This window comes from Uloborus diversus, chromosome 3 (genome assembly GCF_026930045.1).
Source record: "Uloborus diversus isolate 005 chromosome 3, Udiv.v.3.1, whole genome shotgun sequence".
In the NCBI taxonomy this organism is placed as follows: domain Eukaryota; kingdom Metazoa; phylum Arthropoda; class Arachnida; order Araneae; family Uloboridae; genus Uloborus; species Uloborus diversus.
This window is the reverse complement of record NC_072733.1, coordinates 41,939,674-41,965,349: the sequence shown is the minus strand read 5'-3', so window position 1 is coordinate 41,965,349 and position 25,676 is coordinate 41,939,674. Positions and strand designations below refer to the sequence as shown.

The 25,676-nt window shown below is 32.0% G+C and overlaps 1 protein-coding gene across 6 annotated transcripts in view; it reads right to left on the bottom strand.

Moving 5' to 3' along the window:
- Positions 1–848: 848 nt before the first annotated feature.
- The window catches only part of LOC129218440 (E3 ubiquitin-protein ligase TRIP12-like), a 246,296-nt gene continuing 221,468 nt past the window's right edge, over positions 849–25,676 (bottom strand). For 5 of the 6 annotated variants that reach the window (XM_054852710.1, XM_054852708.1, XM_054852709.1 and 2 more), the window contains 5 exons: positions 24,397–24,561; positions 23,851–24,015; positions 18,171–18,284; positions 6,087–6,285; positions 866–1,851 (listed from right to left, as the gene is read on the bottom strand). In XM_054852710.1, the coding sequence (XP_054708685.1) occupies positions 1,655–1,851; positions 6,087–6,285; positions 18,171–18,284; positions 23,851–24,015; positions 24,397–24,561 (840 nt within the window). In that variant the 3' untranslated portion in view covers positions 866–1,654. Of the gene's footprint in view, positions 1,852–6,086; positions 6,286–18,170; positions 18,285–23,850; positions 24,016–24,396; positions 24,562–25,676 lie in introns of all 6 variants that reach the window. The other variant, XM_054852706.1, reaches the window with a different exon arrangement.

The following is a 25,676-nucleotide window of genomic DNA, read 5'->3' as shown; positions in this document are numbered from 1 at the left end:
CAATTCAGAAGCAATCAATGTGACTACTATTTGTTCATATTTTTTTAACTGAATTATTTTAGGTTCATTTTAGAGAGGCAAGATTAATTTTTATTTTTTGAATAGTTTAGGTAAATTCTTTAGCACTCTAGTTTAGGACCAGAACTTACTACTTAAATGTTTGCTTACTTTGTTTTAATTTAATTTTTAAAATAATTCGTTATTAAACAATATTTTTCTTGTTAAAATAGCAAATGACATTGTTAGTAAATATTTTTACAAATTTGAAATGTTTATTAATATTAATAAGATATGTAGAGAACTTATATTCGTTTTTAAGCTGAACATACATTTTGAGTATTTTTTTCCTAACCTCGATTTTTCCGGCATGCCAAAAAGGACCAGGCAAGCGATATTGAAAATCTGGTGATCCCCGAATTTTATGGCATGCGGGGTAATACAGTAAGTTTATTCTTAATATCCAAAGAGGTTTCTGACGAATAAAGAATCAGTTTTTGGCTAGGTAATCAACCTATATTTTCCATGATTGACAGCTATGTTTTCGAGGCAAATTTCTGCAGGAAAGTAATCAGAATGAGCAAGTTTATATGCCTTTGTCATCAATTTTAGGTGCTAAGACAGTAATAGTGCAGTCATCTTATTTTTGCCAAATTTGCCACTTTCGTTTTTCAAATACTGTGATTTTGAAGCAAAGACAACAATGGCATCTACCAAGAAGTTCTCCTTCAGTTTCTGCTATGATATTATAAAAGCATAGACTAATAAAGGCATTGATTAAGCGATAATTTTATAAGTCCAAACCCTGCATGAAGTAAGTAAAGGTTTAAGTAATATAAAACACAAAATCATAGTTAATATAATTTTCTTTTATTTTCAAATAAAAATTTTACATAACTGTTACTATTTTCACACAAAAAAAACAAAAACAAAATAAAATATTTTTCCAAGCAAAACAATTCAAATAAGCATCAATTCTGCTCACTTACAAAATAAGAACAGCTCATTTAAATACTCAACAATCTTCACCTGTGGTCTGAAATTTAAAAATGTCGCACAAAATCATGGAAAAAATTATATATATATGTGTATATAAAAAAAACCTACTTTGAATTTCATGTAAGTGCAAGAAAATGCATGTAATAAAATCACACACATATCAATTCACTTGAAATATGTTCTGAAAAACTCATTTAAAGAAAATCTCTTGCGCTTATTCACAATATATAAATTCCATCATCAATCTTTATGTACAATTGCTAATACAAAACTATTTTCAATGTGCAGAACATCGACAACGTTTTGAAATACAAATCGTACCACAGAAATATAAACCAGAATCACTGGTTAATTACAGTAGATGAACACACAGTACATATAAAAAATGTGAAATAGGTATGGTAACTAAAACACTTATTACAATGGCATTCAAGACTGTCTTTTGATTAGCACAGATACCCACATTTTTGAGGTAGGTGGGACGGTGGCAAAGACAAATTGTACAAGCATTTGCCAATTTCACACTAGTGCTAAGAAAACTTACAAAAGCTCAAATTATGTTTTTATCAATGCCTCATCATCCAAGCATAGGAGACACAACTAGTTTACATTGGGCAAAGTGTCCATCCAAAAAAATCCTATCTATGAGCAAATTTCCTCAAGATAAGTGGAACGAATGCTGACCTTCACTAACAGCAATTTGAAGTTTCTCTTGCATTATTTCAATGCTGGAGTAATCAGGAAGCTTTAAATAATTTACACAAGTCATAACAGATGGCAAATATGAGTCCGAATCTTCACTGCCATCTAAGGTCTTACGCACAATAGTGAGTGGTGGAGATAATGATTTTAAACCTGAAAAAGAAAAATTATAATTAGATTACATAGCCAATAAGCCTAAATAACATTTTCTTTAAGAAAATTCAGTTTCAATTCAAGCGGATATAACTTTTAAGCTGTATTTGAAAAATTGCATCCTACTAAATTAGCTCATCTGTACATTCATATATCTTAAAACTCACGTCAAAATATTCTCTTCACAAAAACACAATTACATATTCCAATCCTAAATATAGGGGCATATCCCCTTTTATGCAGCTCTCCATCCATGATCATCTTTCTATAAAAGATGCATGTCTGATATTATATAAATTTAAGTGGAACTCACTTATGGCGATATGATGGATAATCAGGATGTATAATAAATTAAAAAAAAAAAAAAAAAAAAAATCAGGAATATTAAGTTTGCACAATGTTAAGCTATGAGCATAACTCGCTTTTAACGAGCTAACCCTGATTAAAGCAAGCAATATTTTTGAGGTTCATAAAATTTCTATTGGCTTCCAGTTCAGTGTATCCTTGCTTGTGGAAAAATTCCCTCAACATACCGCCGGCAAAGGAAATTTAGTGATGAGTTGAAATCCTGAGCAAGTGAAGATACTTTGTTCTTAACTAAACACTAGAATTACAGAAGGGGGCATTTCGACCCCAAGCCAGCTTTATTTATTAACTGCTTTTCAATATTTTCACAAATATTTTAATCCTTTCAAAAATTCTTTTTTGATCCCAAATTGTAAGGTTTTGCCTAGAATTACAGCAAGTGTCATTTTGACCCCTTTGAGAAAAAAGAAATGCCAATGCATTTTATCTCAATTTATATTATTATGTAAACTCTGTGCTAAGCAAAGAACAAAAACAAATAAAAAAGTGTCTTTGCATAATTTCACACCTGCCTGTCACATGATTTGTAATACTCGAAAAAGAATTTCTAAAGGAAACAGAACAGTGAAAATATATTACTCATAATGGAATGATTGTAGGTTTTGCTCGATGATGTGCTTTTTATTCATAACAATTTTTGCTGAAAGTTTGTTTATTCTGCATAAGCATATTAATGGGTCGTAAAAAAAGGCTAATGCAAGATGAAATTTTTAAATTGATGCAATAACTAGACATTATAGAGATGGCAAGAAACTACTCCATAATATCCCCTTATGCCACTTGCCAGTACATATATTATTCAATATTTTGGACTGATCAGCTACAATTGCCTGAATTTTGTTCAGGGAAGTTACAAAAAAAATATATATATATATATCAGCAGAAGAGATTTTTTATTATGTTTAGCAGAACTCAAAGAGGAATATATATCGAGTAAAAACAAACTTGCTCTCTCCAAGTGGAATTATGTCGGTGCAAGATTCAGGGAGGTCAAAAAAGAAAAAAAAAGCAAATAAAGACCAGAAAATATATGTTTGAGACAACTATGACATCTATATATCAATTTTATTTGCAGAAAGAAAATTGGGAAGATTATCTTGTGTAAAAAATTGCTGAGCAGATGAATTATCTTGGAAAAAAGAATTATTAAATATTTGGGTTCAAACTGTTTTCTGCAATGTAACTTAATGAAACCGAAACAACTCTCGATATTTTGATTGCATTTAAAAAAAATTAAATGCTTCATTATATATATATATATTTAAAAAATCTTTCTATCCTCTAAAATAAAGAGCAATCATAAATTAGTTAATTTAACTTCATTTTTCACGCATATTACATTATGTAGGAAACTATGCCTGTTTCTTTTGAGAGGGTCAAATGACTCCCCGCCATATTTCTAGGTATACAAAGACCATCGTAATTCTAGAGTTAAATACAAATACAAAAGCGACAACCAGCAACAGGTTCTGGGCCCAGCTAGGCTGGTCCTAGTCAATTTATTAGTCCTCAATGGAGATTAATGTCCCTCTCAAAACTATCTACCCCCTTTCCCATTACAGCCTCTTCCAGTATGATGTTTTACATGCTCACAATAGTACTAAGTAGCATTTTTTCCGATTTCCAGGTTAGCCTGAGATTTGAATAGATTAACACAATGACCCATTGTAATGCTTTCCATGCAAAAATTTAACCCATTAACATCTTTCATTCTCATACATTTCAACAACTGAATCATGTTTCCCCTGACTATCCAATGCTACAAGCTAAACATATAAAGTCTTTTAAGTCTGGTATCATAATTTAAATTTGAAAGACCTGGTAGCCTTTCTTTGAACTCTTTCCAATAAAGATAACATAAAACGGTACAACTTTGTGCCAAGGGGGCAACAATGGGACACTGTTGCCATGGCGATGATTTTGCTCTCAAGTGGTCTCTTTTTCGAACTTCGAGCTCCAAAAAAAAAATCATCAGGCAGTGTAAATCTTTAGGTAGCTAAAGACGCTTTATCAGATATTGCCATGTTTTTTGTATACATTAGACAACTTAGTCACTCTTAGTACGTGATTGGACTAACTCATGGAAGAGCCAAAGTCTCCTTTGTGCAGACCCCTTATACAGTTTTCCCAAGATCTGGTAAATTCAGATTTGCTTTACTAATATGTCAGTTATTAATTAAGCCGCTTGTTGACTTAAAATGTTTCATACTTTTCTAAAGCTCTTCACATTTATCCAAAATAAGAATGTTGGGGTACAACAATGGGCCACCTATTTTTCACGGTTTTTAGTGGCTTGGAGCTTCATTTTATTCTCTGTAAGGATGCTTTCATCATATTTTGTGTTATTTATTGTAAATAATGGCAAGAAAAGACAGAAAAAAGCTTAGGGGTTGCCCTATCGCCCATACTCACAGGAGTTTTTGCTGACTGCTTGATAAAAGGTGCTGACTGAAATCCGGACCAAATACAAACTGAGATAATTATTTTAAAACATTTTGATGGGATTTAGAATAAGAAATATGATTTCTCATTTCAGTTTTCAATCTCGTTTAAAATTTGTCAGATCTACGAATTTTCTGAGATCTAATTATAGGTACCTAGCCTGGTGAGATTTTTCTAGTTTTCAAATGTTTCTATGTCAAAACCTAGACAGATAATATAGAACCTTACCTACGTTTACCATGCTGACCTACGTTTACCATGCTGAACTTAATTAATCACTCAAGACGACAAGTGATGATTAAGTCATAAATATTGTTTAAAAAAAAGGTAAATGATGCACAAAAAAAAATTCTTTATAGTTTTAAGCAAAGGACAACATGTAGTCTCAGACAACAATATGCCAGATCAAGTTTTCAATGTGTTTTCTAGGTTAAAATGAGGTGGTCAGGGGAAAAATTCCCCTTCCTCTTCTTTCCAAATTGGATTTTTTTTTAACATTTCATTCGAAAGACAAGGTGTATAGCTACCATTGATAAAGTCCTCAAATTTCAAAATCAAAGATTTGCATGGAATTTTCATTGAAAACATCGAAAAATGGCTCGTAGTTGGACCATTTTACAGTACATCTTTCTTAAGATAATATCACAACTGAACAGCATGCATCAAATGAGCTCTTACCAAACTTCTATACAAAGGCAGAAAGACCTTCTTAGATTTATTTGAAATAGATCTATTGATAAATCTAAGCATTCTATTTATTTTGTTACTTGTATAAACTTGAAAAGTCCCTCTTTTTCTTTATCATCTTTTCTAAACTTTTATTTTAAGCTTTTCTGCTATAGAAATTTTTCTATTGGATCAACCATGGTGGTGTATAATACCCACAATGAAAATATGTTACTCTGCTTTTTATAAAACTAGGGTCACCATATGTCATCTGAAAACATTCTTCTTTAAATATAACAATACTATTGATGTAATCCTGAACACTAAAATAGTGTACCTATGTAGTAATTTTGTATTACTGTGCAGTTCTGCTATGCAGGTATCGTAAGACATTCTAAAAATGACCCCAGACTACTTCCTTTTACTTCACACATACTGTAGGTACAATAATGTATAAAAATTACTTTTTCCTAGTGATGCTGTTTTAAGTTAAATGCAATTAAAAAACCAAATTTTGAAAAATATCAGGGAATTTTTCTCTTGAAGCAATGAAATCACAGTACGTCATCTTTTCCCAGGATAAACAGTAAGATATCATACTGTTGCTTTGAAGCAACAAAATTACTTTGAAAACCAGGAATTAAGAATATTTACTTCTGAAATATTGAGTTTTCTTTAATAAACATAGTAAAAAAACATTTTCTTCAACTGATTTGTACTAAACAAGAATTAATGGCTGAGCAATACAAAGATAATTTTACCTCCAACAGGAAGCCTAGGTGATCCTGTGACAAACTGAAGAAACAGACGCTGTTGTTCTTGATTATAATTACTCAGTATTTCAAAAAGATATTTGATAGCTCTGCTATCATGAGTATAACCATGATCCGGACGACAGCATTCCACAAGATTCTTCATATCCCATTGCATATGTCCACTGCCACAAAACAAGTATTCCAACTGAAAAATAAATAGCAGTTATAAAATGTAACCTCAAAAAGATATTAAGAAAATTCCATTTTTCAATATTCAAGGTTGTACACATGTAATTAACCGCCTAGTGGTTCATAATGAAGTGCCTCACTCATTAAAAATGACACTGGGACTGCCTAACTGAGAGGTGGTTGATTGTTATTATAATAGAAATAAAGTCCTAAGCTCATCAAAATTAAGAGCAAAATGTTGCATGCACAGTCCATAGCAATTACAATTGCTAGGTTCAATACAGAAATTTTTTTTTCAGGTGGGGTTCTGATAAAGACTTTTAGTTCTTACTCACCCAGCAACTACCCCGCTTTACAAAGCTTCCCACCAAACACCATTGAAAACAATTTTAAAGAATCTATCTTCACCGATGAGGAGTTGTTTGATGGGGGCAGGTTCTAGCGAAAGAAGTGATGAAAAGGGAAAAACAGGGAGATGATAGTTTGGCAGATCCCTTAGCAGGAAAACTAGATATCATTTTTTAAGGCTGAAGGTTTTCAGGTTTTGGATGAAAGCCTCCTTTTTGTGTGGAGAAGAGTTAAAGGTTTTCTTGGCGGGAAAGTTTTACAACAGGGTTGTTTTTGATGAGTTATCACATCTTTTTGCATTGATATTATTATTTTGTCTGTTTTTAGAATTGAGAATTTCAAGTTATAAATTTTCAATTAAAACAAGGTATTTTATGTTTTAAAGGAACAATAACGGCAAGCTTAATTTTACGTCATTTTATCTTCCAACTAATATAATTTTAAGTTTGTTTGGCAAAAATTGGGTCATTGCAATTTTATTGCAATCCTTGTATCATCTCTGTTGCAAAGAAAACTGCTTGGATAATAAAATACTATATTTTAAATTATTTTGTTTCGGAATATTTTACAATTTAGGCAAAAAATTCTAATGCAGTTTATTTTACAGATGATTCAACATTTTCATGAAGTTTTTTTATGTTTTATTTAGCTTGCAGGCTATTTTATTTGCAAGCCATGTTTATTTTTTATTTAGTTTCAGACAAAACAACATATGGTATCTCTAAACAAATAATGGATAAAATAAAAGTAATTGTCAAAACATGAAAAATATGCTTCATCACCTATCTGTAGCAGAAAAGTACAAACTATTTATGCTGGTGGGGGTTATTAACACGCTTTTAATGGTTAAAATCGATTTTTAGTTTGATGGCTTCTTTTCGTTCAATCATTTTTCATTTTAACGGAACTCTTTGTCTTGTTTAACTACTTGTTCTGTTTAAAAGTTCACCAAAAAGACAAAATAACGTATGTTATGGCCAAAAAAAAAAAAACCTAAGCCATTAAATAATTTCAACTTGGATGCGTCAGAAGATCTGTGCAACTGTTGGATCTGTTTTAGTCTTGATTGAATTTCATTTCCTAAAACAACGTTTGAATAACTGTTAGATCAGTTTTAACCTTGTACTTTTAGTCAGACATTGACAAACATCATGAGCTGAGAGTAAAAACATAAGAATTTAGGGAAAAATAGTGATTTTCAAACTTGAATTACTCTGGCCCATGATGACCCCAGGGATTGAATTTTTGTATATGTCTTGAATGGCCCCCAATAATATGTATACAAAATAAATCACCCCCAGGGGGCTGTTACAGACCCCCCCGGGGAAGGTTTGATTTGGGGGATAAAACCAGGAAAGAGGGGAGTCAAATGGCACAAAAGGCATATCAGTAGAACACAAGGAATGTGTGTGTGAAATTTCAGCTTAATCCCTCTTTTCGTCAGGGCTGTAGCCCTGTCAAGGAAAGAGAAAACATTTTGAACAGCGATTTTTTAACTTAAATTCCTCCCCCCTGATGTTCCTGGGGATTGTATTTCGGTTTACCTCGTCAGGGGCTACTAGAGATCGAGTATATGAAAAATCAACTCCGGGGTCTTCATGCAGCTGAGATACAGAAGGGTGAAAAACCCAACTAGTTCTGTCACATAAACTGTCCTCAGTTGCGTGTTTGTTTTCTTTCGTCTTTATTGGTGGTGGATATTTGGTTTTGTTGGCAGCTGACATTTGGTTTTCTTGGCAGCCGGGATGTGGGAGCTTGCTTAAAAGTCATCAGATTGTATGTTATTAATAGGACTCGACCGATGCATCGGCGCCGATGGTTCAACAATTTAGCCATCGGCATCGGCGGCCGATGCTAACTTGCAGGAAACATCGGCCCATCGGCCATAAAAAACATCGAAAAGCCGATGGAATTGGCCGATGTTTTTGGAAAAAAAAAGGACCTTTGTTGTTTTACTTTTTAAAGTACAAAGTAAAGTGAGTTATTGTTTTCACATAAAATTGTTTACTTAAATTTCAGTATGAATTTTTATTTTAATCACCACTGAAAGAGTTTTTAATACTGCATTCAGGTACCAAACAAGTTAATTATTGCGTTGTTTCTTGCGGTTGGATGTACGTAAGTATCTCTCATAAGTCATAACTCAAAAATGGTAAGCTGTAGAAGGCTAAATTTTCGCGTGTGGAATGTGCATACGTTCCAGTTGTGCAATTCCCTTCTTGTTTTCAATCGAATGTTCTAAAAAGCTTATTTACTCATTTTTTGTGGCTATTAATTACTTATTTCAAGGCAAAACTAATACAGCACCTCAGACTGACGATCATTTGATGATATATTGCCGAATTGGAGACCATGGAAAGAAATATGAGATGGCAAACCCGGTTTTGCTTCATTTGTTAGATTCTCGTTGAACCGACGGTAATTTTTAATTTTTCGATATTTGTAATATGAATCACAGTAATGCAGTCTTTTTTGTATCGCTTCTGCGGAGCTACAAGTTTGGGGCCCGTCAAAATACATTTTGGAGCCCTATTTCTGTATCATAGAAAATGTAAAACATTTATCATAAGCATTTTTGTAACTCGGGTCCCTACGGTTATGGAGCCTCTCGTGCAATTGCAATATTTGCTATATTTTAAATCGCGCCTGCGCGTCAAAACAAACTCGGGTGCAAGTTTTAAAAGAGTTTTTCTGCTCAATGTTTATGATTACTTTGAACTCTATTTTTTACGACTATTTTTTGTATTTCCCGAGAACACTTGCGTGCCCCTCCTCCCACCCCCTCAATTTCTGAAATTAAACTGTAGTTGTACTTTTGAGTTGTTTAAAAGTAACACCATTCATAAAATTAGAGTTTTTTTTTTTTTTTTTTTTTCAAGCTTTATTTTTTATTTAGGAAAAATTTAGAGAATTAATCAAACAAAATTGATTAAAGACGTTTTGAATAGTGACATAATTCGGAAATCAAAGGGACTTTTGAATTTTTTCTTCGTAAGTGCTGAAGTAGATTCAGAAACTCTTCCGAGGCGTTGGTGGCAGCGGTTCTGTACTAAAAAAATGAGGCCAAAAAGTTTAATGTTGTGAGTTACCCCAAAATCAAAGGGTGACCCTCCTAACCCACCCTCGTCGTGTCAAGCATTTCTTACATATTTAACGTTTATTTATTTTGGTCATGAAATGTCATTTTGCGTATTTCTTATATTTGTTTCACCTATATTTCGTAATGCGAATTCTTTTTTGCATCATGAATAGCGATCGATTTTTTTTTCTGTTATAAGTAACTATTTTTATGTATTTATATAAAATCAATGAATAAGTTATTTTCGTTTTCATCATATTTTTAATAATATGTTATAGAAAAGTTTAAAGGATTTTCTATTATGCAATTTTTTAAATTTCAGAAAATTATTGTTAAATTGATAAATTTAATTTGAACTTGTTCGTAGTGCTTCATAAAAGATTAAACAATCAAATTATTCAATATTACGTGTGCAAACATCAGATCAAGTAGTATATGTATTCAGTTATTAACTTGGTGTAAATATTGAGTTTGTTTATTGTAGTTGCGTTTTAAGAACCTTGCTCTTTTCATGGCTATTTCTTTTTTCAGCAAAATTTATGTCACTCTTATAGCTTTTATGAAAAATGCAAACTTTTCTATTCATAAATTTTAAATAAATATAAAAATATTCCTAATATGATTTAATATTGAAATTTATCTGTTACCTTTTTTGTTTAATTTGATGACTAAAAAATGTCTATGTGCAATTTTTCCACTTTAATTGCGTTATTTGTTGATGGTATTATAGTTTTATTCTTAATTTTCATTTTAATGATAAAACATAATTTAATGTTTTTTAACTATGTTTAATGTACCTAAATCCATACATTTTGACAATATTACTGAAATCTTAGTTATATGTTCAATTTAAAAAAATCAATTGGTTATTAAATAGTCTCTTTGTTTTTCTTCCTTTTTTTTCTTTCTTTATTTTATTCTTTTCTTTTTTTTTGGTTGTTCTTCATCTTCTATCATACAGCAGTCAAAAAAGGAAAAACATAACTACACCCTATACAGATTGTACGTACTACGATCCAAAAGTTCGGGGGACAAGCTGTATAAAACCTTACCAAGAATAATTCACATAACCAAAGCACATCCACCTTCAAAAGGTCGCCATGAGGGACTATGATACTTCTTCCAGCGTTCATATAACTTTTGGAAACACTCATGGAAGCCATTTTTCGCTACCTTCTGTGATGAAGCTTTATCTTCTCCTGACGGAAGAAAGCGGCGTCCATGCAAATCTTTTTTGCAGGGAACAGGTAAAAGTCATACGGAGCTAAGTCCGACGAAACGTTATGTTATTTGTTTGTCATTATGTATTGACAAACCAAACCGTGCATCCTCAGCATGAAAGTCGCCTTCTTCCTCACGATGAAGTTAAAGCCTTACAGGAAGTTGCGAAACAGGCTGCCAGTACTTCTAAAAGCTATACGAACGTTGGCAGAAGTGCATAGTCGTTCAAAGTGACAATTTTGTAGATAGATGTGCTTCGGTAATGTGAACTATTCAGGGTAAGGTTTTATACAGCTTGCCTCAAACTTTTAGATCATACTACGTACGTATGAGTTTTCAACTTACTATTTCATAACGTTTTTGAGTGACGCAAGTTTACGCGGATGAAGACATCACATCACAAGTGAGTTTGCGATAATTAACTAAGGATGAGTTCCAAATGGAAATTTTGGTCATCTATATGTTCTTAGGTACATATGCATGTACAGATATGCCGAAAAAACTTGTGAAGTTTAAATTGGGTGATCGTAAAATATAAATTTAGGTCAAAATCTGATATATATATTTTGTGATTACAATTCCTTATTCGTCGAAAGAAAGTAAAATGAAATGAATCAATGATTCTTTAAATCTGATAATCTTATCAATTTATTTCTGTTAGTTTTTTTTTGCCATCGGCCATCAGCCATTTGGAGGAAAACAATCGGCCATCTTTGAACAATCGGCCAACAATCGGCATCGGCTCATCGGCCAAAAAATGCCATCGGTCGAGCCCTAGTTATTAACAACACCAAATCAGTGAGTACATAAAAATTTACTGATATTTACATGGCATATTATTTTCCTAACAAAAATCAAAATCTCTTGAACTGACATATTCTTAGGTTCTGTTGTTGACACAAAACAATGTTGTCTGATACAGTTTATATTATATCAAATCTAATACGAAAAGCCATTCTTCAATTCAGGGCTCTCAACAGATTTTCAGTTTATCTTTTGGGTAAGAAAGGACCAAATCTAGAAAAGGGAGCAAAGAAAGGATTTTGCAAATAAGGAACTGGAAGTAGAACATTTACCAATCCCTTACTACATTTTTATTAACATAGTTATAAAAATTGGTAAACAGGAAAGACAAATAAAAACTTTTACCCAAAAGCAATGCAACTTCATTTGAAAAAAGACAAGAAGTTGTTTGGATGAAAATAAATTTGTGTATGAAGATAATTCTTAAACACCGTACAAGTACAGGGCATCATAAAAGATAGGCTATGGAATTGTTCATTCTAACTTGAATGTTGTCTCTTAATGTTTATAAATAAAATTTACAAAAGATAAGCCAAATCCTTGGACATTTATTAGTTTAGTGAAATTCAGTAATTATTTCCGATTTTCACATTAGGTGGTCACATAGGTGGCACATGCATATTTACCCTTCATCATCTCTATCTTTACAGCCATTAGCTCTCCATGCAAACTTCCAATTGAAAAGGAAAAAAAAAAAGGAGAACAAATACGAAACCTAACTTTCAATTTAGTCCCAGGTCCTTGAATTCGTATTTTGAAAAATCACAAGCATAGTAAAAAAGTTTGAGCACAAAAAATTTGACATTCGTACAGCCAATATTCAGAGATGTGCATTTTGTTGCTCATTGTAATTTATATCGTTTTAGGCACTATATAGCTGCTGACTAGAGTGCATTTATATAAGCACATAAAGTTTATTTTTCAAACTGTATGAGCATTTAATGATAGTTTTTACTTACTATAGCATAAAATTGACATTAAATTTACAATAGCAGTCCAAAAATGAATATTTTCTTGTCTTTTTCTTTGACAACACAACATTCTTCTGACAGGGCCATATGATTCCATCGCATTCTCTACATGGTGCTCACTCTATGTGCCACAATTTTGAGCTCAAACATATCCTTGATTTTTGGTTACAAATGTTTAAATTTTTTTTTTACACTAGTATTTTTTTTTTTTTAATGGAGATGATTTCTCTAAATATGCCTAGCAAACTGGAGACTATATAAAAAGTTGGATTTCATATTTTTACGTGTATTTTTTTTTCACTTCAAACCTCCGCATCTTATTTTGACCATCTTTTACATTTCAAACTGTGCATTTAGTACAAATGGTTTTGAAAATGGAAGTCATTAAGTTTAGGTGTAGATACTATAGTGAACACCGACGACCTAATACTAACTACAAAATTCTTAGCCTCTAATCTACAAGATAGTATGCTTTGGAAGTTTAAAAAAAGAATGCAGATGATACGTTGTGTCTAATTAGAATGCCTTTCATGACACGCAGATTGATGTAAGAAAAAAAGGCTTCTACTGAATATAAACACAATACTGTGTACCATTACAAAAACAAAAAACTGCAAACCAGAAGCAGATCTAAAAATTGCTGCAAGCAAAACTCTAAAGCATGCTCACATTGTAAGTAGATGACATCAACAAAACTAAAATATGGACAAAAAATACAAAAATTTTGATGAGTAAAAGTCGAATGAGAATGACTTCGTCTTCAATAAAATGCCTTTAAAATTATTGAAATTCGGGAAAATGGTGTTACAGATAATTCCTTCTCTGGTGGTAGTGACTAATCCTAAAACAATGACTCACATTCAAATAAAAGGTAACACCCTCAAAATATCAATTTCATTAAGAAAAGTTTCAATATTTTCTGCTATTATGAAAGAAAATAAAATATCTTCCTGAAAAATAGCTATTTTAAGCATTATTAGGCAACAGTCTCTGTTAAATGTTCTTGAAAAATAAATAAATCATGGAGTCCCAAAATCAGTCCTTTCCAGGGTTTTAACAAAGATGATTGGTTTTCAGTCATTGATTCAAATGTTTTAAATAGCTTTAAAGTGAAAAAATTTAACATGGTACTTTCAAAGGAAAAAGCATCACTTTCAATTGCAAAAGGCTAGTGAGTTCCTTCTCTGAAATGTAACTGAATATGTACAGAGATTCACATCAGGAAGGGTTTATCCCTGTAGACGATTGAATCCCTTTAGAAATCTCTCTCAAGAATATCTAGAAAAACTCTGTTTTTTCCCAGGATGATGGATTTTTAAATTATAATGCAGTCAATTCGCGATAACTCGAATCTAAAGGGACTGACGAAAACTTCGACTTATCAGAAGTTCGACTAATCGCTAGTTTCAGTTTATGACATTTTAATATTAAAAACCATCAAATATTTTAATATGTTCATATAAAGAATAAAATAAAAGAACTTAAAAGTTTTTAAGCAAAATGTGCACAGTTTAATTAAAAATATTGAGATAAAAATAAAAAGCATGGTTTTGATTTCGATACTGCTGGAACCAAATAGAGTTGATTCTACTTCAGGAAAGGTACACATCTTCATTCATTTCAAATTCGGATTCATGGATTCTACCTCTTTAGAAGTTTTTCTTTTAATATCATTGACAGAGTACTTGCTTAGATATCTTTAATAGTAAAGAAAACTCACTCTGTCTCTCAGGAACTTATCAACAAATGATAAAACTAAATAAAGGTACAGTCAGTTGACTAGTTTGTAGTTCAGCAACATGTCAAAGTGTAAACAGTACAGTAGAACAAAAGAAAACAAGTTAACTCATTTTCGAATGTATAACTCCTTTATCGTACATTGGCTCAGCAGGTGCACTTCTTGCTTTAGAGGTCTATCGGGTAGGAATTGTAAGTGAAGGTGAATTAATTCTCTCATAGTCAATTGTTTCTTTTTTTTTTCATTCTTCCAAAATAAATTTCGAGTCATCTTTGAAAAAAAACTTTGAGTTAAAGGAAGTTAACTTCGAGATATTGAGAATAATTAGAATGGAATTAAAGACAGAGGGGTCGGGAGTTTATTAAAACTTCGAGTTATAGTAATATTTGAATTATCTGACTTTGAGTTATCGCAAATTGACTGAATACGAGTATTAGAATATTGTAGACAACAGCTGATACTGTAAGTAAGATGAGCAGTGAAATTTAAAGGTAGTGATCGAAAGTTTATTAAAATTGAAGTCAAGGGATGATCTTCTAATCAAACTGTATGTGGCCACAGCTCTGATGTAATTAAACACGTGCTAAATTTGGTAGGAAACTGCAACGGCTTTCCTCTACAAAGTTTCTGACAGATATTTAATGCAGGTGAAGCTGCATTTTTGAAAACAATCTTCCCAAACAAACTATATTTTAAAGCCAAAGTATGTGTCCGAAGTAAAATCAGTAAACAGTTGATTTCAGCTTTAGTTTCAGCTTGTAATGGAAGGTAGTGAAAAGCTAAATTTATTAGCAATTAATAATTCTAAAAATTCAGGCTGTTTTATAGAACTTGAAGCACGGCTAGAATTGATTATGCATTCAATGCAAAAGCATAAACGACATTGGACATCTTCAGTAACTGGTTAAACAGAATAGATATCTTGGTTCGTTCTCTAGAGACAGTTACAATCAGTAACCCTAACGGGCATATTCGAACAGAGTAACCAGTCAATCGGTTCAAACACACCCCATGTCTTTGCGAAAAGCACTGGGTGCTCTGTATAATACAAGAGTTTTGATTGGCTGCCAGCGATTCAGTATGGTCGCCTAAACGGAGCCGACATGGAATTAAAATTAGCGATTGTTAAAGTTTTATTTTGAGATTGATGAAGCACTTTTACTAGTAAAATTTATTTTCAGGAGGAGAGGGGGAAAATGGAGAGGTCAAAACAAAAATTCAGGAGTTTTAAAGGGCCCTTAGAAGAAAAAATTAAAGTTCAGGAGTTTTTCAGAAGGCGTATATACCCTGAGATAAGCAGTTTCAGACAGAGCAAAGCATTAAATTCTTATTTATAGATAATGCAACCTGACACAATAATATTCTAGAACTAAGTTCTGGATTTCATATACACTGTCAGTGAAGCTACAGCCAATGAGCTAAGGAATCATCCATAATCTAAAAATAAATTATTGCAAGAGACTTTTATTAGTTTGTGGTGAAAATTGAAACATTGCTCTCCTCATAAATATAAACAATCCATACATCTTAAGGACTGCAGTTAGGCGCAATCAGTAACTATAAAATAAAGCCAAGAATAATAATCATCAAAGTGTGACAATATTTATTTATTTTTCCAAATTCAAAGATTTTTAAAGTAATAATATCACTGTTTCTAATTTTGCAAGGGCTCATAAATGCACATGGAATTATATGAAAAGAAAATTGATGATGACATAATAAATCAGCAAATTAGCTGATATAAGGGATAGGAAAAAAAAGAACTTAACTTTGGGTTAGAAATTGGCTCTGACTGGAAAGAAATAAAGAGTGATTGTGAGGGGAAATCATTCTAAATAGAGTGATGTTTCAAGCAGGGTTCCCCAGGGTTCAGTTTTAGGGCTTGTCTTTTTTATTATTTTTATGAATGACATCAATGAAAATATTTCTGGAAGCATGAATTGTTTTGCTGATGATGTAAAAGATATGGGGATTGTAGAAAATGAAGAACAGGTAAAACAGCTTCAAGAAGATTTAGATTATATTACTAAGTGGGCGGAGAAGTGGGGTATGACAGTTACTGTAGGGCAATGTCAAGTGCTACATTAGGTCATGGAAATAAGCGTAAGAGTTATCGTTTACAGGGATCATTCATTAGTCAGGCAGAAAATGTTATTGATCTGGGTATCTTAATAAATCAGGACTTCAAGTTTAGTCAACAGTGCAGAATTGCAAGTAACAAAGCCAACAGAATGCTTGGGTTTATCAATAGATCTATTTCAAACAAATCTAAGAAGGTTCTTCTGCCTTTATATAGGAATTTAATAAGACATCATTTGGTGTATGCTGTCCGTTTTGGTCGCCGTATCTGAAGAAAGATGTTTCTGTATTGGAAAGGGTTCAAAGAAGGGTATCTAGACTAGTAAGGGGACTATAATATTAATTTTTGCGGGTTAAGCAGGAAAAGGGGTCATTGTTTTAAGCTATTTAAATCTCAGGCTAACTAAGAAATTAGGAAAAACTACTAGTTTAGTAGGGTTGTGGGCACTTGGAATAGCTTACTCGAAGAGGCGGTAATGAGCAATGGGGTGGATAGCTTTAAGAAGGCCATTGATCTTCATTGGGGACTAATAAATTGACTAGGACCAGCTTAGCTGGGTTCAGAGCCTGTTGCTGGTCATCACATTTGTATTTGTATTTAAATGCTATCGAAGAAGATGAAAAAAAAGAAAGAGACCTTATCAGATTCAGAAGGGACTTCAGAGATTGTTAAGCATCTTAATAATGAAGTCATGATAGACAATTAAAAACTCCAAGAGCAATTATTCAGATGGAACCTTTTTCTCTGACAATTAATTGAAATGTTTCTTTTTTTTTGAAATCAAGAAGCTGGCTGAAAAATGTGGTCATATTAACCAAAATTCATGCATACATTTTGCTCCATTTAATGAATAAAGTAAGTCTTTATTGATTTTTAATGTGTTTAATTTTAGATAGCCTAATGTAATACTTTTTTGGGGGTTGTACATATCAGATTTTTCTCCCTCAGAGAAACATAAAGTTAAACAGCATTAAATAACTCAAATCATTTTCTAAGAACTTTTGACTTCTAATTTAGAAGCGTTCACTTTGCACTTTCAAACCATAATAAGGACATTCAATCAGTTACTTGGGCATTCAAGTGTTAAAAGTAATGAAATAGTAATTTGTCTCTTTAGGAAAGTTTCTGATGCTCCTTTTGTTAGCCAGAAATTGGGATTTCAAAGAATCTCATTAAAACTTTTACTTTTTAGTATTTAAACAAATAGTACTGTGACTGGCATAATAGCAACAGAAAGTTAAGGAGCAGAATTATGGTTGCGTTGCATTAGGGAAAAGAAGCAAAGAAGACTTGATCTAAAGTGTATCAGGAAGGTGATTTGAAGCCTTATTGGTCATGGAACTTGAAAGCTAATTGCTTGGGATGTCAAGAATGTTCCACTTGCAGAAGTGACATTTCCAATGATGAAACTTATATATCATATGCAACCCAGAAGTGCTGTCTACCTAATATTTGAACACTTTGGTCATTTTATAATCAAACCTTTGGAGAAACATACTATTCACACAAGGTACTTGCTGAATTTTACTACTGGTCTCTTTTAATGACATACAGGGCCTGACTATAAGTTTTTAGGACACTGGGCAAAAATTTTATTTGGTGTATATAAAAGAAAAAAAATAATAAAGAGGCATGTAATGTAAAAAAAAAGAGGATATACCTCATCTGGATAGAAAATCTTCAGCTGATTTAAACTAAAAACAGATTCAAAGCCTTCTTTAAATGCTTCCATTTGTCTTCTGACGCCTTCATTCATAGTCCAATGAGTCAAAAGCTGAAAACATAATTACAGATTAATCAACTTGAGGAATTTCTCATTCAAGCCTTATACAATTAACAGAAAATAGAATTGCTTTTAACTGTACAAATCAAAATCCTTACACATATAAAAAGCAGCATGTAAGCATGTTTGCCTGTCAGGGATATCCAGGCAAACTTATAGCTTCTAGTCAAACTATGGTGAAAAATTAGTTTTAATCATGAGATTGTGAATTTTTTTTAGATAATTATCAATGAAAAGATTTTTCTGCATGAAGAGGACATTTTTTTGAAGCTTTTCAGTTAATTTTGGTTATTTTTTTTTCTTAGGACTAATTTTTCCAAAACTTGTCAATTTGCCGACTTTTAATGTTATTCACATCTCTAAGTCTTTTTTTTTTTTTACAAACAATGGTTCCTTTTTTTTCACTATTAACCATAACTAATTATGTGCAAAACACTACAAATACACGGCTGCTACTATGTTAAAATATTAAAAAGGTTTTTAGTAGCCTCCTTCGAAAAATAGTATCCAAAATAATCTCCAAAAGCAGATAATAGCTCCTAATATTATCTCAATAAAAATTTTCATATAGCAGTTGTGTGTTAATAATGCAATGATACTTAGGTAGTTTGTATGAAGGCGGAACAACTCTTATAAATGAAGTACACAAACTGTGTCATGGCAATCTTGAATTCTGATCAAAATTAGCATTGTAGCCTGCAATTTTAAACAAATTTATAAAAAGAAAATTTGATAATATAGTTAAAATAGTTTTTTATCAACTGTATTGCAAAGTGCACAGCATTTTAAGAGATCAAGATTTTACTTAATTGCACTATACATTTAAATTTTATTTATATATACAGAAAGTTATCAAAATAATGGAAACACTTATGAATACAAGTGACATTTTTGAATGTGCTTCGTAAGTAATGAAGAACAAAATTAGGTATGTTTTATATACATATATATATATATATATATATAGCAATGTACATATTCTGGTTGCACAAGGGTGACTTAATTGAAATTCTGGAAGACTTGGAATTTTTCCAAGCACGTGAAATGCCAGACCTCTCAAACTTTAAAAGAGGCCAAATTGTTGAAGCGCCTTTACCTGGAGCAAGTGCAACTGAAATATCTCAACTTTTTGGTGTTTCTAGAGGTACAGTATCTGAAGACATGACAGCATACAGACAATGCGATATGACAAGCTCGGCAAAGTGAAATAGTGGACGATAGGAGAAGCTCAGTGAAAGAAACCGATGGGTATTGAAGGGGATTGTAATGTCTAAAAAGTGAACAACAGCTGCAAAGGTGACCACAGAACTCAATCATCATCTGGATTCACCAGTGTGAGTGATTGCAGTCAGAAGGCACCTTTTTTTACCAAACATTTACAGCAGAGTAGTAATTCCCAACATACTTGTCACAGAGTGTTTCCATTATTTTGATAACTACTTGTATATACAGGGTGCTCTGTTTTAACCTGCAAGACCTTTATTTTTGCAACCCTTAGTCCTAGATGTATACTTCTAATTGCAAGAATGTTCAAAATCAGATGCAGAGTTAAGATACTGGAAGTTTGAAACAAAAATAAAAATGAGTCAAAAATTCGAAATTTATCTTTTTATACAGGCCCTAGGTCCTCTAACTAGTATTTATATTTTTTAATGGCTATTCATAAATAAGTGCAAGTGTTATGCTGTAATACGAAAAAACACACTACAAAACCTCGAATAATTTGAAAAATCACTCTCAAAGCACACATGTAATTTTAAACACTTGTTAACCACTAAATTTTTCCCAAAAAGGTGTTATTGATGGCGAGTGAAAAGTGGTGTAAGTCACAGAACACTGTGTTTCATACCTCGGTGAATATTGGTCAAATTTCAAACTTTATGTGCTGGAATTATTTTTCAATGGAGATTTTTTCCCTAACTATAAGTTAGGGGACCTGGGGCCAGTATAAAAAATTAAATTTTGTACTTTTTGACTTATTTTAATTTTTACTTCAAACCTTCAGTATATTAACCCTGTATATGATGTTAAACATTTTTGCAATTGGAAGTATACATCTAGGACTAACGGTTGTGAAAATAAAGGTCTTGCAGGTTAAAACGGAATACCTTGTGTGTATATACACATATATATATATATACACACACATATATATATACACATATATATATATATACACACACATATATATATACACACACATACATATATATACATATATATATCTGTGGGAGGCTAATTATTGGTACTCGTTTTTCCTAATTAGTCGAGAGACTGCTTTTAATTTTAGGTTCTTGTTTATTGTTTATAGTTTAACATGTGGTGCATTTAGCCCAATGTTATTCTGTATTGTATACACTGGAGCTTAAACACTATCGTTGTAGGTTAATGTTTTGGTCTTTTGACCATATTTATTGAATCATCCACGGCTGATGAACTCTGGATTCAACCTTTCGTCTTTTTCTATTAAATTGCTGCTTGTATTTTCCTTTTTCTCATTATTATTTTTCATGTAAATTGTTTAAGATTTGTTATTTGGCTTGTATAATTTTTATATTTACTTGGCTCTTTAGTTTTGCTGCGTTGCACATCTATGGGCTTTTGGCGTGGTCTTTTTCAATATTTTTCATTTTTATTATATATATATATATATATATATATATATACATACACACACAGTGAAGCACCATTTATACGTTTTTGAAGGGACTGTATGAAAAAAGCGTACAAACGAAAAAAACATATAATTGATAAAAACATATTAAAGAGAAACGTATAAATGGAGCTTCACTGTATATATATCAGGGTGGTCCTTAATTTTGAAGTTTTACATATTTTACACGAGGCCCCCATATTGTTCCATTATGCAAATAAATGATCCTTGCAAAATTTTAAGCCCTAGGGCCCCCTTTTTTGAGTTTCGAAGAAAAAATGCGGATTTTCTCATTTTTATGTAAATATATTCTTACGTTTCATAATTAAAGTAATTTTGAACCTCAATAGAGGTTACTACTTCCAGGCCAACCATTTTCTCACTTTCACTCTGTAAAATTTTACATGTTACAGAGGGTACATGTACACCAATGGCCTTGGGTCAGGCATACCGCTATTCCACGCTTGTTTCAAACCAATCTGCAGTGAAACATTTCTTTCAACCAAGATGGACACAAGGGATTCTAAAGGCCATAAATGATTGGCATATGCCATTATTAATAAATGATCTTTGACAACAACAAATTGCCTCCTCCAGGCTTTGGGGGTGTTGATATACAAAGTTTCCTGTGTTTGTAATAGGTGTAGCAAATAGGGTCGCTAGATTTCAATGCTATAAATATAAGTAAAGGCTATTGTATTTTAATTTGCACTATATTTTCCATATCTAAAATATAAATAAAAAAATTCCAGATCGAAATTTTGTAAAAATCTATACTTTAAATTAATTTTCTTCTATTTTTGTACATAGTCCTTTATTATCATCAAATTCTTCTTGCAATTCACAATATTTAGAAACCGAAATGGGTATCTATCCTACCCTGTTGAACTTTTTTTCTATATCTGGTCTACCAAAATGCAAAAACTTGAAAACTGTTGATATCTGCTCACCTTTCATCACTGTTAGAAAATTCCATACTAGAGACAAAGATGCTGTTCATTTGTTAACAGTCTATGTAGATGCAGTAAATTTAAATCCAAATGACTTTGTGATCAATCGCACATCAATCCCAGAGCAAGAGAAAATCTTCAAGGGGTAAATTCAAATTCCATGAATTTAAATTTAGATTTTTTAGTTATTCACTGGGATACAAAGCTACATTCAGATGTAACTGGAAAAACAAAACACAGATAGGTTTACAGTGACAGCTTCAGGTCCCAATGTTGAACAGCTACTCGGAATTCCCGAGATATTTCTTCAGTTGTATATATCTTAGATGATTGCTAGAGTGTGTCTTTAAAGAAGTTCTTGCCTCTGTTAGTTCTAGACCTGATATTTCATTATTTAAGCGCTTCAATTTTTGTGGAAAGATCTCCATCATCAGAATTTATAAAATTTCAATAAAGTACACATACCACTTAAATTCTAAAAGAAAGATTTATATATTTAGCAAACAATTTAAATTGACGTAACATGAAACGAAAGGCCCTTAATGCTGTTTTACACTTAAATGCTGTATGAAGATATGGTTCTTCGCAGCAACCTAATCTAAGCTCCTTTAAATAATGTAATGTGTCTAAAAAACTAGCAGCGCACAAAATGATGCAAAACATGCGGGTTCTGAAGTAAAATCTTGGAAGATTTGTGGGAAAATTATCAAAAGTGTTGAAGTTCAACGTCTTAGGGGTACGTGTTATTATTGACCGATTGGTTTCAAATTTTGTACAAATTACTTTTTATTATAGTGTCACAAAACTAGGGGGCATCACTTGTTGAATTCCGAAATATTTTTTTTCCATATAAATAAGGACCACCCTAATATGTATATATATATATCCTGCCTTAGTAAAAAGGTTTTTATTGGCATTATTGTTTCGCAAGCTATCAGAATTAAAAGAATTTGCAACACCATTTCTGCATTTAAGCAAGAAATTTCAGTACTCAAAAACTTACTTTTTCATAATAACTTCCCTAAAAATCTAGTTGAAAACATCTGCTTAAGTATAGCCTTCGATGAACATTTCGCTTCTTTTGAAACTGTTTAACTGTGTAAATGTATGATACAACCGTGACAAACCATTTTTTTATGAATCACCGTAGTGGATAAAATTTTTACACGTGCGAAACAGGCGACCTGGTACGTCTTTGGACTGTTTTTTGGACATGGTTTTTATATTTTTAATGTTTTGTTGACGAATGGCTAGGCTTTTTTATCATGCTGAACAACGGACTGGATATGTTTACTTGGATTTCAAGGTAAGACAATTTTGTTATTGGCAGGTACTGTCCCGTGGAAGGCTAATTATCGGAACTTGTTTTCCTAATTAGTCGAGGCGAAACCCCCTGCTTTTAGTTTTAGGTTTGAGCTCTAGTTTATTGTTTTTAGCTTAACAAGTGGTGCGTTTGCCCATTGTTACTCTATATTACATGTACTGGAGCTTAAGCATTCTCTTCTAGTTTATAGTTAAAATTTTGGTCTTTTGACCATAATTAATGAATCCTCCATGGCTGATGAGCTCTGGATTCACTCTTTTTCTATTCCTACTTAATAGCTGTTTGCATTTTTCCTTTTTATCATCATTTGTTATTTATAATTTGTTTAATATTTGTAATTCTGTTTGCTTAATTTTATATTTACTTGGCTTTTTAGTTTTGCTGCGATGCGCATCTATGGGCTCTTGGTGTGGTCTTTTCAATATTTTTCACTTTTATTATTATTATATATATATATATATATATATATATATATATATATATATATATAAAGTATACAAGTCAAATAACAAGTTTTAAACATTTTACAAGAAAAATAATGATGAGAAAAAGGAAAATACAGGCAGCAATTGAATAGAAAAAGTCAAAAGGTTGAATGCAGAGCTATATATATATCATATACACACTTACCTTTAAATATTCATCTAAGTTATATACAGAAACAACAATGTCTTTGCCACCTTTCCTCATTTCAATATGTGAAAAGCCAGGAAGAGTAAAATCTAAATTCAGATCTTCTACAGTACAACCATCTAAACTTAGATTATCCAAGGCACTTTTCAGTGTAACTGCATTCTAAAACAAACCAAACAAAATTATTCGACACAACTGGGATGATTATTTCTACATAGAACAAGTTTACATTCAAAATTTCCAGTAAAAAAACTTGAAATTATAACTCTTGCATGAGGAATAATACAAAGAAAATTCATTTTAAAGCAATAAGTATTGATTATTAATTTCAGGTCACTGTGTTAGATTTTGCAATGCTGAACAATACTGCACACAGGGTTAAAATTTAAACCTAAAATCATGTTAATAATTTAATGATAAATAAAATATTACAAAATTCCATTTACTTACACAATGTATTTCTTTGATCACATAGAAATACAAAGAAAATATAGCTATTTGAAATTTATTTGTAGTATACCAAGAAAAATCTTACACACTTACAAGTGATCTATCATTTTCAAGCCTTCTTTTCTCCTTAGCTACGTCCTCAAGCTGCTGTATGGTCTTAGCCACACAATCGTCCACATGTTTCATATCAGCTAAAGACAGATTACTCTCTTGGTTTAACATCCATTTATAGAATACAAGACTCAAAGGGATGTCCAACTGAAAATAGTAATGAAATTAATAGTCCAAAGTACTTTAGTTAGACATATAACTATATATTAAAAATTAAATCAAGATTTTCTCCAAAAAAATAAATAAATAAAATAAAAAGAAAAAAAAGTTAAAAAAAAAATAAATAAATAAATTTAGCTCAACTAAGAAAAGATATATATAAGATTCTCAGACTTGATATGCTGTGGGGAAGGTGTGAACCAGCCTTCCCCACAAGTCTGTCACCATGGATCTTCCTCAGCAGGTTTTTTCTGTTAATTTTAGAATAATCCATGGACATGATTACCTCCAAAGTCACCTCTACTGTATCAACATTACTGATGTACCTAACTGCTCCCTGTTCTCTTCGGGAGAAACAACGAACTTTTTACTTTTTCTTTCTTTCGACAATTATTTTTTAAAAGCTACTTTGAATTGGGCTCCAAGAAGAGAAATGGTCCATCCGACCCATTCTGACACATTAAAAATCAATTTACCTGGCTCTTCAAAAAATTGTACAGATGCATGGATATAAATTTGTGCTTTTCATTGAATAAAGGTATGCAATTTATACTAGTTCATTTTATGTGTTGTTCGTAAAGCCATTGAATTGAAGTGAAAGAACATCATTAAAAAATTTCTAGCTTCTGGTTAGGAGATTATTCTGCAAATCATTTCTAGTCATTATGACTCATGGTGTGCTGAAAATGCAGAAAATCTAGCAAAAGAGATTTTTCTCGACTCAACACCCTGTGTTCCCTGCTAATCTGAGAAGTCTGAAAATTTTGCTCAAGCAAAAAATTAGTGATCACCATTTAAGTTCTAACAGGGGAAAAGCCCTGGCAAATCTTGGGAGAGCCTTTTTTTTCCTTTAAGTCTTCCCAAGGACTTTCCTAGCACTATTAGTCTTTTCTTTTGGCTTGTAGACTAGACATGACCTTCTTTAATGCATTGTTTTAAATTTGTGAATTCTCTTAGCTGCATTTTGTGAGCTAAAAATGACATGGATGGTGAGTACCTCTGGAGATGTTCTGCTCGGTGGAGCGTCTGTAAATCTTTTTTTAAGATGCTCTCCCCCTAGAGATATTTCATACATGGAGTGCAAGATTTCTTACAACACAAAG